The sequence below is a fragment of the Tachyglossus aculeatus genome, chromosome X4 (genome assembly GCF_015852505.1).
Source record: "Tachyglossus aculeatus isolate mTacAcu1 chromosome X4, mTacAcu1.pri, whole genome shotgun sequence".
Lineage (NCBI taxonomy): Eukaryota > Metazoa > Chordata > Mammalia > Monotremata > Tachyglossidae > Tachyglossus > Tachyglossus aculeatus.
Window position 1 is genome coordinate 7,625,989 of NC_052098.1, and position 16,719 is coordinate 7,642,707.

Genomic DNA, 16,719 nt, shown 5'->3' on the forward strand with positions numbered 1-16,719 from the left:
GGAGGAGATGAGCTCTCAGTCGGGCTCTGAAGGGAAGAGCAAGCTTGGCGGATGTGGGGAGGGAGGGCATTCCAGGCCAGGGGAAGGACGTGGGCCAGGGGTCGATGGCGGGACAGGCAAGAACGAGGTGCAGTGAGGAGGTTAGCGGCAGAGGAGTGGAGGGTGCGGGCTGGGCTGTAGGAGGAGAGAAGGGAGGTGAGGTAGGAGGGGGCGAGGTGATGGAGAGCCTTGAAGCCGAGAGTGAGGAGGTTTTGCTTGATTCGTAGGTTGACAGGCAGCCACTGGAGATTTTTGAGGAGGGGAGTAACATGCCCAGAGCATTTCTGCACAAAGATTATCCAGGCAGCAGAGTGAAGTGTAGACTGAAGTGGGGAGAGACAGGAGGATGGGAGATCAGAGAGGAGGCTGATGCAATAATCCAGTAGGGATTGGATGAGAGATTGAACCAGCAAGGTAGCGGTTTGGATGGAGAGGAAAGGGGCGGATCTTGGCAACGTTGTGGAGGTGAGACTGGCAGATTTTGGTGACAGACTGGATGTGAGGGGTGAACAAGAAAGCGGAGTCGAGGATGACACCAAGGTTGCGGGCTTGTGAGCCGGGAAGGATGGTAGTGCTGTCTACAGTGACGGGAAGGTCAGGGAGAGGGCAGGGTTTGGGAGGGAAGATAAGGAGTTCAGTCCTTTATCAGTTCCTCACTTGTCTTCCTGCTTCCAGCCTCATCCCTTCCTAGTCCATATTTCACTCTGTTGCCCAAATAATCTTTCTAAAATGTCATTCCACAAACATCTCTCCATTCTCCAAAAACATTCATTGCTTACCCATTTCTCTACATCAAACAGAAATACCTGACGGTGGGTTTTAAGGCACTCCATCAGCTCACCTCCCCTCCAGCCGCCACTCTTACCGAGCCACTCTTTTGTCCTACTGCACCACAGCTCACAGTCCTCATTCCTCACAAGCTCACCTTACTGTGTCTCGTTCCCCTCTCCGACCCCTGGAGCATACCTGGAACTCCCTCCCCACCAAATCTACCAGAACTCAGTTCTTCTCATCTTCAAAAGGCTTCTAAACTCTCATCTCCTCCAGGAAATTTTCCCAATTACATTTTTCTTCTTCTCAAGTTACAACCTCCCAACAATCACCTCAGCAATTTTGTATTCAGGACTCCTATTTCACTTTTGTACATATCTATTTAAATATTCTATTTTTCCTCTCAGTAAATTATGTGTCAGTTTCTCACATTAGACTGTAACTGTGAGCTGAGAGTCTATCTCCTACATTTATTGCAAGAGCAATAAAAAGGATTAAAGGGATGGAAAATGGTTTTTAAGAGGAAAGGATAAAGGGAGTGAAGGCGGGTGAGGAAGTTGTGCCCAGAAGAATTTCAGAGTTCATTCATTCAATCGTATTTATTGAGTGCTTACTGTGTGCAAAGCACTGTACTAAGCACTTGGGAGAGTACAATAAAACAATAGTTGGTGAGGTTAGAGTTGATAAAAATCAAGTTGCTGAATCGGTAGAGTGGAGCAGGAGGTTGGTAGAGTTGGTAGAGTAGAAAGGAAACAGGCAGCGGGGAGGCCATCGGGAAATTCATGTGGATATTGAAGTCCCCAAAGATCGTGTAGGGATGGAGAAAGAGAGAAGGAAGGTTAGAAAGGCTACCTTGGTAGTAAATAATTGCAATAATAAATGCTACCTTGATTGGTAGCTAGAGTGGCTACCAATCAACCTACGCATCAGGCAAAAACTCCTCACTCTCGGCTTCATGGCTCTCCATCACCTCGCCCCCTCCTACCTCACCTCCCTACTTTCCTTCTACAGCCCAGCCCGCACCCTCCGCTCCTCTGCTGCTAACCTCCTCACTGTGCCTCACTCTCGCCTGTCCCGCTGTCGACCCCCGGCCCACGTCCTCCCCCTGGCCTGGACTGCCCTCCCTCTGCACATCCGCCAAGCTAGCTCTCTTCCTCCCTTCAAAGCCCTACTGCGAGCTCACCTCCTCCAGGAGGCCTTCCCAGACTGAGCCCCCTCCTTCCTCTCCCCCTCCTCATCCTCCCCACCTTACCTCCTTCCCCTCCCCACAGCACCTGTATATATGTTTGTACATATTTATGACTCTATTTATTTTACTTGTACATATTTACTATTCTATTTATTTCATTTTGTTAATATGTTTTGTTGTCTGTCTCCCCCTTCTAGACTGTGAGCCCACTGTTGGGTAGGGACCGTCTCTATATGTTGCCAACTTGTACTTCCCAAGCGCTTAGTACAGTGCTCTGCACACAGTAAGCACTCAATAAATACGATTGAATGAATGAGAAAGGGACCAAAATGGTTCAGAAAGTTGGAGGTGAAGTAAATGATGGCAACAAAGCAGTTGGAGTGGATGGTCAAGTTGGATGATGTGGGCTTCAAACGAAGGAAAGGAGAGGGACAGGGTGGGGTGGGGAGGTGAGTTGCTGTCAAAGAGGCATTAGAGAGCAAGAACTCAACTCCTCTCCTATTCCCAGTATGTCTTGGAGACTAGGAGAAGATGAAGCCCCATCAGGAGAAAGTGGCAGGAGAGACAGTGTCTTCTGGGAAGAGTCAGGTTATAGGGACTCTTCTCCGGGAATTTTTCATTTCCTAAAATAACTGTCCTTTAAAGGGAGGGAGACTACTGAGAATGGGTTTCAGACAGCCAAGTTCCCCCTTCTTCTGGAAACTTAAAACTAGCACAGTGAAGTTTCTGGTTTAGAACGAAAAAAAGTTCTTATGTCAGCCAGGCAGAAAAGGAGTGGTGGATTTACCTTTTCCAAGGTACACATCAGCTAGGGGACTGGGAGACTCCTAAGGTAAATTCAACAGGGGCTAGATAAGGAATTCATGGTCATCTCTGATTTCTTGGTAGCCCAAGACCCTGTACCCTCAGAATCAAAAGCATCTGTGGAAATGGTGAGGTAGAGACTCAGTGCTGCGACTGAGATCCTGAGGTAAGCAGACTACTTACTGGTCTCCACAGAGTCTGGTCTGTAGGAGACAACCACAAGGACGGGGTAAAGCTTGTTTCTTTTTATTGTGATCTTTGGAAAACAAAGTCTGGGTTTGGGGACCACAGATCCCTCACCTCAAGGAGGAGACAGCTAGTATCATATTCTGCAATGAGCGCAATTGCTTGTTGCCAGCAGGCTGGGGCAAGCAGAGTTAAAAACACTAGGAAGCTTGAAGCAAACAGAGCTAAAGTTCAGGAAGATCATATGGAAAGTGTGCTTATATAACTTGCAATTACCTCTGTTGCCATGATCAAGGGTTAGGATATTAGGTGTGTTATAGATGCTACTGAGTGTATGAGAACCCCAGTAACATATGTAATCAGTCATTTACTCAGACACGCCCCATTCCAGAAGTCTTTGAGAGTAGGTGTGCTCACAAATCATTCAACCAGGAGGCGGCAAGCTTTCCAGCTCAAGAGGCTTCCACCTCTATTTCATCACATTCTTGTCTTATGCTGTCGAGTCACCTCCAACCCATAGCGACTCCATGGACACATCTCTCCTAAAAAGCCCCACCTCAACCTGCAATCGTGGTAGTGTATCCATAGAGTTTTTTTGGTAAAACTATGGAAATGGTTTATAACTGCCTTCTTCTGTGCAGTAAAGTCAATGCTAAAATGGGGGGGGGGGGGTTCAAACTATGCCCCCTGCCCCCAGTCACGGGGTACTGCACCCCTCTTGAAGGGCCCTCTTGGAGGGAGGGAGTGCCTTAAAAAAAAGATGCTTTTCAAAACTACAAATATCATACAAACTTTTAATGTTCCCTAGAGTCCATGTATTAAAAAAATATACAAAAACACATGTACTGTTCATGATTTTTGTTTGTTATAGAAATCTTTAGCATCAGATTGGCAAATAAAAATATGGAAACACTCAGAAATATGACTATGTTCCATATTCATCCCACGGTATATATCAATCACAGGGGTCACACCTCCTTGTGGAGTCGTATGCCAACCCCATCTAAGGGTTCATAGAGCTGATAGATGCCCAGATAGATTCATCTTCAAAACCCTACTAGAATCACATCTCCATGAGGACTTTCACTAACTAAGCCTTCATTTTCCTTACTTGCTATCCTTTCTGCCTCTTTGGCCTCTCTGAGGTCTTCTGCCTCAGAATGGCTGTCTGAAACCCATTCTGCCCATACCTCATCATTTGGATCTATACCTCTTTAGTAAGTTGATGCTAGTAGTATGTTGTTAGTATGTTAGTAGTATGTTGCCAATTTGTACTTCCCAAGCGCTTAGTACAGTGCTCTGCACATAGTAAGCACTCAATAAATACGATTGATGATGATTGATGATGCTCTCCCCCATTCCCCGACCCACAACACTTCTGTACCTATCCTCATACTCTACTATTCCCTCTATGTATAATCTATTTTAAGGTCTCTCTCCCCTAATACATTGTAAGCTCCTGGAGGGCAGAGATCATGTCTGCCAGCTGTATTGTACTCTCCCAAGTGCTTAGTGATAATGATAATAATAATAATTGTGGTATTTGTTAAGCGCTTACTATGTGTCAAACACTGTTCTAAGCACTGGGGTAGATACAAGGTAATTGGGTTGGACACAGTCCCTGTCTCACATGTAGCTCACAGTCTTAATCTCCATATTACAGATGAGGTAACTGAGGCCCAGAGAACTGAAGTGACTTGCCCAAGGTCACACAGCAGACACGTGGAAGAGACTGGATTAGAACCCCCATCCCCTGATTCCCAAGCTCGTGATCTTTCCGCTAGGCCATGCTGCTTCTAGTTAATCCCTCAATAAATGCCATTGACAAACATACAAAAAGCTGGTCTGTTCAATCCATAAAAGCACGTGAATCATATAAATTACATAAAATGACCACCTTTTCATATTTTCAAAGCTGGGTATTTTGCTACTTAGTACATGGAAAAATAAGCTTTCAATATCTGCTCATTTGATTCCTACCTATATTGTACACTAACCACAACAGGAATTTAAAATGCATCATCATCATGTTTATCAATCAACAATATTTCTTGAGCGCTTACTGTGTACCAAGCACTGAACAATACAATAGCTTTTATATCCTGGCAAGTATATACTTAGCAAAAGTCAAAGGTTTATTCATTTTTAAATTTAACCTTTAATTATTAGTCTCAGAAGGCTTAAATAGGGAGGGGACTTGAGTTATGTGGGTGCCTTCTGAATTTTCCAATTGCAAAAATGGCAAAAATTTGCCATCTGCAAGTTACAAAATTGTAAGTAATATTCTTTTTTAATGTTTAATGATAGATTAATGTTCAGAAAATCATATGTCCATTCTAGAAAACCAATTCCTGCAAATGAGCAGAATATTTTACAATTCTATGAGTAAATTATAATGTTCATTTTATTTACCAAAAACCTGTGTGCTGAACATCATACTAGGCCCTTGAGAAGTTACAACAGGAGAAAAACACATATTTCTGCTCACAAAGGAGCATACAACATAACATGGACAGACAAAAAATATTTTAAATAGTAGACACCAGAAAGAAGAATGATCAGATAGAATAGAACAACCTTGTCATGATGAAACAGCAGAATGCTTGAATGCATAAAGGAATAGATGTGTGCATATGTGCTGAGGATGGATATGTACAAATTCATAAGTGCCAGAGGTGGCAGTTGGGTTGACATGACAGGAGGTGTTGTGAATTAATCAGGGAAGACTTCCTGGAGGAGGTAAGATGTTGTGGGTGGTGGTGGGGAGAGGGTTTTTCTTTTATTTTTAGGAAGCCTTTGAAGATGGGGAGAAGTTTGGCTTGAAGGCTCCCAGTGGGGAAGGGAGTTCTAAACCCAGGGAACAATGTGGGCAAGGGGCTGGAGATGGGCCGGTCTGTCAGGTCTGTCAATCGTATTTTTTGAGTGCTTATTGTGTGCAAGAGCATTGTACTAAGTGCTTGGGAGAGTATAATACAACAGTAAACAGATACATTCCCTGTTGAGAGTGGGGTTGAGTTACAAAGTGAGCTTGGGAGGAGCAAAAACTGCAAACAGGAATAACAGGTGAAGACGGCTGACATGTAAATTGGAGAAAGCTGGTGGAGAGGCTTGCACCAATGGTAAAGAGCTTCGGCTATGCAAAGGGAAATGGGCAACCACTGGAGTTTGAGGAGCTTCGGGAAGGCCAACATTTTGTAAACCAACGTTAATACATCTTAAAATCCATACGCAAATGATCGAACCATAAAACTGACAGTAGGCAAATTAAACACCGAAGACTTGGGGACTGAGAACATGTGCAAGAGAATTTATGCTAGTCCAAGTGGTTTGATCAGTACCATCCTTGCTGTTCAGATTCCTGCTGGTGCAGAGGGGTGCAGTGAGTGAGTCAGCAGGGACACAGCCCACTGCTAAGCATATGGATTTTTATACGTGAAATTCTTGTATTTACAAAATCCATTTGTGTTATATTGTCCTCTCCCAGGTGCTTAGTACAGTGCTCTGCCCACAGTAAGCACTCAAATACCACCAATGGATAGATTTACGGCCAAAGTGACCACGCTATATAATGTTTGGGCTGTGCCAGAGCACTAAAGACTGGTAGGCCTGGTTGCCAGGGTACCTGCTGCGGGCTTCACCACCCACATCAGCCAGCTATTTTCAGAATTCTTGCCGAGCCAGTCTACCTCCTAGTGTGTTTTAGGAGGTTCTTCTGGCAGAAACCTTCACCACTAATTCCGTAAACCCAGTAGACATGTTATCCCTACTTCTGGACCCTTCGCTTTCCAACCACCCACCCTCTGTGTTAACTGTCCACGCTACAGATATTCAGGGGGAACCTTTCATCCCAGGATTTCAAGAGACTTTGTAACCTTTGCCCAATAAAGCCCTTTAGTCCATATAAAACAAGTACTGAGTAAGATCCAGGAGGCACCTTTCAATAACTGTCCAAAATGAGATTAAGCATTTCTTTTTCTGGGAATTATGCCTCTATTTTAGGCCCCAATCTGCATAAGGCCAACTAAACATAAACTATTAGCAACAATTATACCGCAGAAAAAACTAATTTTTTGGAACCACATACCACTACTCCTACCTCAAAGCCTATCCAACAAACCTTAAGGACAGCATAATTACCTGATAAACAGAGAGCATTTTAGGCTTTTTCACCACCCAGCCCCTCTCTTTGGAGATCATCTGTGTTTGGTTGGAGACTGTCCCCAATAAGACTCCTATGATCAGAAAGAAAATCTCAATCCGATGAGGAAGGGTTGATGCTAAAAGGAGACAAAATTTAGCTAGTTTCTGGCTTTGGAATCAGGAGGAGGGCTAGCAGCAAAATAAACTAAAATCAATTTCCATTGAGGGTTATGCAAATAGCCATTCATCTACTGGCCTTGAGGCAAATTTACCCCAAACAAGAAGTCAACTGCATACAGTTTACTGTTATATACCTGCCCTTCAGATTCAAAGATGGCTTTTTAATCAAAAAGCTGGGGTGACTGAACAGCTCAATGCATGACTGACAGTCCACTTCAGGGCAAAGTGTTACACTTCAAATGTGGCACATATGGATTTTGGTTGAAAAAATGCTCCAAATTGGGGGTGGGAGGAGGAACTTACAAAGTGAGTGATTCCTCTCAGAGGTAATTGGGGTGGGTTGTTCACCTGAGTCTCACCTTGTCCTACTAGTTTGCCTCTTCCCCCTCTCATCTGTCTTTCAGGATTTCCACTGGATGGTAAGGGAGTCACTTTTTTTTTTTAGTGGTATTTGTTAAGCACTTACTATGTGCCAGGCACTGTACTAAGCATGAAGGTAGATACAAAATAATTGGGTTGGACACAGTCCCTGCCCCACACAGGACACACAGTCTTAATCCCCATTTTACAGATAAGGTCATGCAGCATACAAGTAGGGAAGCTGGAATTAGAAGCCAGGTCAGTGCCTTTTCCCCTAGGCCACACTGCTTCCCTAATTTATGCTGCTGAAAAAGTTGTTCAGCTGCCTACTCCTTTTACCACCTGTGCAGCATTAATTCCACATCTGCTTCAGCCATGCAGTTATGATGGGTTTTTAAAATATTATGTCTTTATTGAAATATTATTTCTAGTCCTTCAACCTGGGAGACCAAGCTTCTGTACCTCTTCTTACTCCTTCCTATATTCCTGTTTCCAGATCCACTATTGATGGAATTATGACACAGAGCAGGCTGCTTGTAAAAGAGCGACCAACTTTGCTTCACAACTGCCAGGTAAAAAGTTCCTCTAAGTAGCAGCAAAGCAGTAAATTCATTTTTCAACTCTGAATCATATTATGGATGAAAAGGTTCAACATTAACACAGCCGACACCTTCATTCTTTTTCTGTCAGAGCGAAAGCAGGCCTAGGAATGACAACAGGGCAGAAAGGCAGGGTAACTGTCCCCGTCTCTCACCTCTGCAGTCCATACTTTGCTACCCGGATCATTTTTCTACAAAAATGTTCAGTCCACGTTTCCCCGCTCCTCAAGAACCTCCATCGGTTGCCCATATACCTCCACATCAAACTCCATACCACTGACTTTAAAACACTCAATCAACTGGCTGCTTCCCTATTATAACCTAGCTCGAACACTTTGCTCCTCTAATGCCAACCCACTCACTGCACCTCAATCTCATTTACCTCACTGCTAACTTCTCACCCAAGCCCTGACTCTGGCCTGGAACGCCCTCCCTCTTCATATCCAACAGACGATTACCCTCTCCACCTTCAAATCCTTACTGAAGGCACAACACCTCTAAGAAGCCTTCCCTGACTAAGCCCTTGCTCTTTTCCCATTCCCTTCTGCATCGCCCTGATTTGCTGTTTATTCATCCCTCTCTCAGCCTCACAGCACTTATGTACATATCCACAATTTATTTATATTAATGTCTGCATCCCCCTCTAGGCTATGAACTCATTATGGGCAGGAAATGTGTCTACCAAATCTGTCATATTGTACTCTCCTAAGTGCTTAGTACAGTGCTCTGCATACAGTAAGTGCTCAATAAATACGACTGATTGGACTCTGGCTTCCAAATCCCATACCACCAGGAGAGGGTGTACTCTTCGAAGCTTGATCAATCAGTGGCATAATAATAATAATAATAATAATGGCATTTATTAAGCACTTACTATGTGCAAAGCACTGTTCTAAGTGCTGGGGAGGTTACAAGGTGATCAGGTTGTCCCACAGGAGGCTCACAGTCTTAATCCCCATTTTACAGATGAAGTAACAGACACAGAGAAGTTAAGTGACTTGCCCAAAGTTGGGGAAGCAGCGTGGCTCAGGGGAAAGAGCCCGGGCTTTGGAGTCAGAGGTCATGGGTTCAAATCCCGGCTCCGCCACTTAGCTGTGTGACTTTGGGCAAGTCACTTCACTTCTCTGGGCCTCAGTTCCCTCATCTGTAAAATGGGGATTAAGACTGTGAGCCCCCCGTGGGACAACCTGATCACCTTGTAAACTCCCCAGCGCTTAGAACAGTGCTTTGCACATAGTAAGCGCTTAATAAATGCCATCATCATCATACAGCTGACAATTGGCAGAGTCAGGATTTGAACCCATGACTTCTGACTCCAAAGCCTGCTCTTTCCACTGAGCCACGCTGCTACTCAATGGTATGCATACTCAATGGTATGCATTGAATCCTTACTGTTTATAGCACTCTAGAGGGTGGATTCAAAACAAACAGAAGAAATCACTTCACTCAGGAGGTGACAAGCATATGGAACCCACTACCAAAGGAAACTGTGTAGGCCCCAAATATTCACTGGTTCAAGAAGACTTTGGCTACAAGAGGTTGATTTGGGAATACTAGAGGGAAAGTTAGGGACACAAGAAACCCTCCTTTGGAAACAATTGTTTCCTGAAAGCCATATCTTTCAAAACACTGTAAATCATTATCTATAAATTATATATTATTTATTTACATATTAATGTCTGTCTCCCCCCTCTAGACTGAAAGCTTGTTGTGGGCATGTAATATGTCTACTCTCCCAAGCGCTTAGTACAGTACGCTGCACACAGTAAATGCTCAATAAATACCACAGATGATGAAATCAGAACCAATATTCTCACAGAAGTATTTATTGAGTGCTTACTGTGTGCAGAGCACTGTAATAAGTGCTTGGGAGAGTACACTACAACAGAGTTGCTAGACATGTTCCCTGCCCACAATGAGCTTACAGTCTAGAGGACTACATTTGTTTCCCGGTTGCTTAAGCACTAGCATCTCTTGGTACCTAGGTGTTTACTCCCTCTCATTGTGGCCAATAAATATGGTGCTCAACAAATATGATTGCTCTATTAAGCAAGGGAATAGAAAGGTTCTCTATCTTTATATGGTTAGCACAAAATCTTAGACAATGCTGTAGCCTAGCTGAAAACCGGGAGTCAACTGTCACAGGCACACAACAATCAAGAAAGGAGCCTCTCCTTTTGAACAGAAACTTCACAGGAATCATGAAGCAGCGTGGCTCACTGGAAAGAGCCCGGGCTTTGGAGTCAGAGTTCATGGGTTCAAATCCCGGCTCTGCCAATTGTCAGCTGTGTGACTTTGGGCAAGTCACTTCACTTCTCTGGGCCTCAGTTCCCTCATCTGTAAAATGGGGATTAAGACTGTGAGCCCCCCATGGGACAACCTGATCACCTTGTAAACTCCCCAGCGCTTAGAACAGTGCTTTGCACATAGTAAGCGCTTAATAAATGCCATTATTATTATTATTATTATTATAAGGAGACAAGTGAAAATAACACTAGGGGCTGCAAAAAGACCGAGATTAGAACCCAGGTCCTCCTCTGTCTCCACTACGCCACGCTGTTTCCCAGTAGAAAAGTTCACGACATCAGGTTGGCACTCAAACCACTACTCCTTTGTGTGTGCACAATGAGCTCAAGACTGGGGTCCCTCATTGAGCTTTTCAGGCACCCGGACACCTGTAGGTCAATCTCACCATCAGGACTGTCTACTTTGAGCACAAATGACAAATATATTTGTGGTTAGTGTAGAAGAGACTCTTTTCAGCCACAGTTCCACAGGGGTGAAATTTCAGGCTCAGCAGCATTTTCTTCAAACAGGACAGTCAGCTATTTGCCAGGAGCATATGAGCTTGTGGAACGCAGCCAAGGAGAGGGAATCTAGAGTGGTCCAGCAGGTAAAATGGCCAAAGTTCAAAGTCTCCATAAACCTTATAAACTCACTAAACAGAACTTCCAGAAAATGAAACAAGCTAGAACAATTCAGTACCCACATTTATGAGAGTGTTATTAGTAGTGGGGGATTTCTGTGGCCTCCCCCAGCCTATCTTGGAGCTCCAGCCTTTCTTTACAGCTAGGCAACAAATTTGGAATGCATATTTGTGACTGCTGTTTTTAATCTGATTGCACCAGCCTATCAAAGAAGAAGAAAACAAAAGCAAAAAGGAAGAGAGGATGTGTCTTCTCTGAATATGCTAAATTTTTGGAAGAACTAGCCCAGGAGAGCCCACAAGCCAGACAGACACTCTCCAGCCAGTCTGAATTTGAAAGTAAGCTTGGCATCAAAACTCTACTTCCTCTGGAATTCAACTCGAATTATATAACTAAAGTCACTAGGGAGATAGGTTTCAGAAAAAATAACTTTGCTCTACAACTTTTAAAGAACTAGTTTCCTATACAGGATGCCCCAAAATTCCATAATTTAAGTGGAATATGCAGAATTTAAGAGTTTTGGAGAGATATAAAGAAGATTATGAGGTTGGGAAATAAGATCTAGGAGGAATGTTCAATGTTCAAGCAAAAGGAAAGGCTGAGAGGCAATTTACTAACAACATTCAAGACTGAAATGTTACGCTGTGACTAGAATGTATCTATAGTTTGTCATAACAGGAAGAAATAAAATAACAAAACTACAGTTTAGCCTACAATGTGAGGTTTTCAGGCAACATTCAAATTAAAAGGTGAAAGCTAAATTTAAAAACATACACTTTAGGAGTCATTCTAAAAATATTAGAAAAATCAGCTAAAGCTAATGTAAATGGAACTGGGGAAAATGAAGGTTAATATGCTTATATGTCTTTTGCAACATTAACGTAGTGTAAACAAAGTTAAACAAATAAGCCCTAGCATAGCCAAAAGAGTATTGATTTTTAAGAAATCTCAAAAGTTAAACAGAAGTACCATATACTCTTAAGAAGAACAAATTCATGACCTGACAGACATTAAAAGGAAGAAAACATCACAACCATGGAAAGGCAAAGTCCAGGTACTGAAAACATAAGTGTCGTACTTCCTCCTACTTAAGCGCTTAACAAGTGCCATAAAAAATGAGCCAAAGTTGTTAAAATTCAAACAAAATACTGTATTTGTGAAAAATACTTTTATTTCTGAATTCTAAACCTACATCCTGCAAGATATATGTTAATCAGGCACAGAGCGTGGAACTGCCTTCTGAAGAAATATTTTTTTAATCATTAGGATTTTAGTTTAGTACTACAAACAGGAAGAGTTCAGTCCCTCTCTATATTGCACCATTATCTAGGAGAATGATTATAATTCTAGATACTTCTGCAACAGAAAGTTTCAACAGCCTAGACGAGATATTAAAGAGCATGAGAAATATAAAATAAGGTCAAAACAATCAGCTCATTTCATTTCACACACACCCCACTCCCTACATATGTTAACAGAGAGAAAGAGAGAGAGTATTTACTAAGTGCTTACTGGGTGGGAAAGAATACAGGGTTGGGAGTTGACCCCGGCCCTGACCCTGAAGGGGCTTAGAATTTGAGAATACAAAGGGGAGACAAAGAACTGGCAATGGGCAATAAAACAGTAAAACTTAGATAGGAAGTATCAGTTGGCCAGGTGACAATGAAGGAAACTAGCAAATCTTGTATAAGAATCTTCTGAATAGAAGGGTCTAGTGTGAGGGGTTTTTTTTGGGGGGGTGGGGCGGTGTAGAAATGAAAGAGTGGTTAGAAGATTGAACCGGTTAAATGGGATCACTGGGATTATAGGAATGAGTAACAAATGTCTAAAGTGAAGACCAGAAATTTCCCAGTATAATAACAGCTCATTCATAAGCAATCACATCTTTTAGCAATTTAATACTGGCAAAAGGGCTCAACAGACGGAACATTCTAGCACTGACCTCTAGAAGAAGAAATTTATCAACAGGCTTTTCTTACTGTGTCTAGACTTAGCGCTTTGAACAGTGCTTCGAACATAGTAAGCACTTAACACATACCATTATTATTATTAATTCTAAATGCCTACATGAAGTTGAATAGAAAAATGCTTTGCATTTGTTACTTTTAAAATGCTTTACTTAGGAGAGCCTAGAAGACTACCAAAAAGATTAAAAGCGTAGTGAACTAATTATTAGTGTAAAATATTAATTTTTCCTATTATAAACAATTAGTTGTCACCAGGCATGACACTCATTTTCCACTGATATTACACCTTCTAATCAGTGAGCAATAGTCAATGAGCCCCTGGATCAAGTGCTACAGGAAGTTACAAAGAACAAAACAATGGCTTGGCCTCAAGAACTCACAGTTTATCCTCCAGATTTACAAACTCTATTGGTAAGTCTCAAAACATCCTTTGAAAGGGGTTGAACCAATTATTAATGCCTTAAATGTTTTAACAACTTTCCTCCAAAGACCTTGAGAATCTGTTGTTGAAGCTCAGCATATTAAGTAATTCGCCTAAAATTACATTGTTGCAAAGGCTCCCTACTGATTACCCTCACTCCGCCCAAAACAAGCCCAATCAATCAATCGTATTTATTGAGCGCTTACTGTGTGCAGAGCACTGTACTACGCGCTTGGGAAGTACAAGTTGGCAACATATAGAGACAGTCCCTACCCAACAGTGGGCTCACAGTCTAGAAGGGGGAGACAGAGAACAAAACCAAACATACTAACAAAATAAAATAAATAGAATATGTACAAGTAAATAGAGTAATAAATACGTACAAACATATATACATATATACAGGTGCTGTGGGGAAGGGAAGGAGGTAAGATGGGGGGATGGAGAGGGGGACGAGGGGGACGAGGGGGAGAGGAAGGAAGGGGCTCAGTCTGGGAGGGCCTCTTGGAGAAGGTGAGGTCTCAGTAGGGCCTTGAAGGGAGGAAGAAAGCTAGCTTGGCGGATGGGCAGAGGGAGGGCATTCCAGGCCCGGGGGATGACGTGGGCCGGGGGGTCGACGGCGGGACAGGCGAGAACGAAGCACGGTGAGGAGATTAGCGGTATTGTTACAAAGAAATCTAAATAAAAATAAAGTCATTTTGCATAAAAACATATGTTGCCAAAGGAAATTTGGCAGGCAGGGAAGCAGAAAGAAAAGCCTGCAGTAAAATACCAGTAGTCAAAATCATAAGCCACAGCAATCCTATATGAAAGAGTATTTCTAAATTCATCCTAACAAGAGAAGCAACTACTGTGCTGTTTAAGCCAACGTTGACATTTTCATTTGCCTATGTCTACAGTCAGTAATGCTGCAGTAATATGACTGATCAAAGCAGATGGGGCGCTATAAATAAAGCTGCCTTTAAATGAGTTCCTTTTTAAATCCTGGTGGAAACTGACAGAGCAAAATTCATTTTCACCACCGGGGCAGCTAAATGGGACATATTTCCTTCTCCCCTACCCCCGCCCAAGCCACACCTCTGACAGCATTTGCCTCTAATTGGCCCAAGCGAGAAATGGTCGATCATTTCTCTCCCATAAACTCCTGGTTTGCAACTAGGCCACTGTTTGCCTGAAGCCGCGGGGAGCCCGGGGACTCCGACCTCCTGTTTATTTGCTTGCCTCTGCCGCTCGCTGTTGGCGCAATCCTTGCAACCGCTGTTTTTAATCTGTCCAAACCCCCAAAGACTGTACACCCGATGTCGGACAAGACCACTGTCTGTTCTGTATATGTGCATCTATCGCAGCGCTTAGCACACAAAATCCCAAAGGGGTGGGGCAGGAAAGGAGGACGGGGGGGGGGGGGGAGAGTCGCACGGAAAAAACTAAAACATGAGAACCACCTCTTTCGGTTTCCAGCCACGTCCAGGCGAATCACGGTGAGACTGGGAAGAGAGGCGACAGGGTCTGCCAGCGGTCTGGCACGTTGAGAGACACTCGAGATCTCTCTTTCGGGCCTTCCCTATTACGGGAAAAGAGTGGGAGAGGAGAGAGGGGAATGGAAAGGGAAAGAGACTCGAAAGGGAAGCAGAATGGCCTAGTGGATCGAGCAAGGGCCTGGGAGTCATTAGAACCTGGGTTCTGATCCCGGCTCCGCCACCTGTCCGCCGTGTGACCTTGGGGAATTCACTTCACTTCTCGGTGCCTCAGTTCCCTCATCTGGAAAATGGGGATTAAGACTCTGAGCTCCATGTGCCACATGGACTGTATCCAATCTGATGATCTTGTATCTACCCCAGCGCTTACAACAGGGACATCGTAAGACCTTAACAAATATCGGGTTTTTTTCTTTTTTAAAAAAGGAAGGGGGCAGGAAGAGAACGGGAAAGGAAAAGAAAGGAAAGGAGAAAGGGAAGAGAAGGGGAAAGGAGAAAGGAAGAACGTCACTTCCTAGGAGGGAAACCAAACTCGGTTCCGGTTCAAGATCCGCAGGGCTGCAGCCATCCTGCCCAGCCCTTTCCTTGTGCCCGAGCTCCAGGAAGGTGGAGCTCCCCCAAACTGGAAGGCCACGGGATGCCATCGTCTCCGCCCAAGCTTGTGAAACTAGCCACAGGAAAGGTGTGGGATGGGAATCGTCCAAGGCAAGGGTGGAAGGGAGGAGGTGGGAGGGGAGGCGGCGTGGCCCGAGCCCTGGGCAGAGATGACTTAGAGGCCGGGACATGGGAGAGGGAGCAGCGTGGGTGGGTGAGAAATTAAGATAAAGAGGGCGAGAGACGGTGGAGAGAAAGAGAGAGAAAGCGCGCAAACCGGAGGTCGCCGGGGTAAGGATCGGGTGGGAGAAGTTAAAGTAGAGGGGCGCCCGGGGCTCAAGGTCTCGTTACCTCCCCAGATGCCCAGAGTGAGCTGGGAACTGTCCAGGTTGACCACATAGTCCCCTAGAAACCGGTTCAGCACGTCCACGACCACCGACTCGAGCACCATCTTCCGTGGCCCCGGCGGCCGCTGCCGGGCCCCACTGCCGTCAGAAGACTTTCCCGCCCGGCCGGCCCTCCGGCCTCAGGCTCCCGCGGGCTCTGTCGGCGCTTCGGCCCGACCGGCCCAGTGGAGGCGGGAGGCGGGGCGGGAAAGGGGGAGGGACGAGAGGCGGCGGGGCGGAGAAGAAGTTGTTCGTCTGCGCATGCGCGCTCGGCGGGAAGGGTCGGGGGGGACGGAGTCGAGAAGCGGGGCTGCGCGCGGAGAGAGGGTCGACATTGTACTGGGCGGACCGGGCTCGGCCCTGCCCGGTCCCGCCCAGCCTTTTCTTTCTGAATTGCCTTGGCCCTGGAGAACGGGTTGCAGAGCCCGACGCCTCCGGCAACCCACCAACGATCTGCCGGGTTGGCAACTCCTGAGGCGTAGCACTGCCACGGATTTGGGGAGTCGAGACCTGCCACGCGTCCCGATTCTACCGTTCTGTCGTCTCTCAGCCTTTCATATATTTGATCGTATTTATTGAGCGCTTGGAAAGTCCAATTCGGCAACCAAGAGTAATAATAATGATGGCATTTGTTAAGCTCTTATTAGGTGCGAAGCACTGTTCTAAGCGCTGAGGAGGTTA

The 16,719-nt window shown here is 44.7% G+C and overlaps 1 protein-coding gene across 3 annotated transcripts in view; it reads right to left on the reverse strand.

Moving 5' to 3' along the window:
- The window catches only part of VPS13A (vacuolar protein sorting 13 homolog A), a 181,084-nt gene extending 164,918 nt beyond the window's left edge, over nucleotides 1-16,166 (reverse strand). For all 3 annotated transcript variants that reach the window (XR_005456591.1, XM_038769429.1, XM_038769430.1), the window contains exon 1: nucleotides 16,004-16,166. Coding sequence is in view for 2 of the 3 variants with exons in the window: in XM_038769429.1 (XP_038625357.1) it covers nucleotides 16,004-16,103 (100 nt within the window). In the remaining variant the exon portion in view is untranslated. The remainder of the gene's footprint in view (nucleotides 1-16,003) is intronic.
- Between the last annotated feature and the right edge of the window lie 553 nt (nucleotides 16,167-16,719).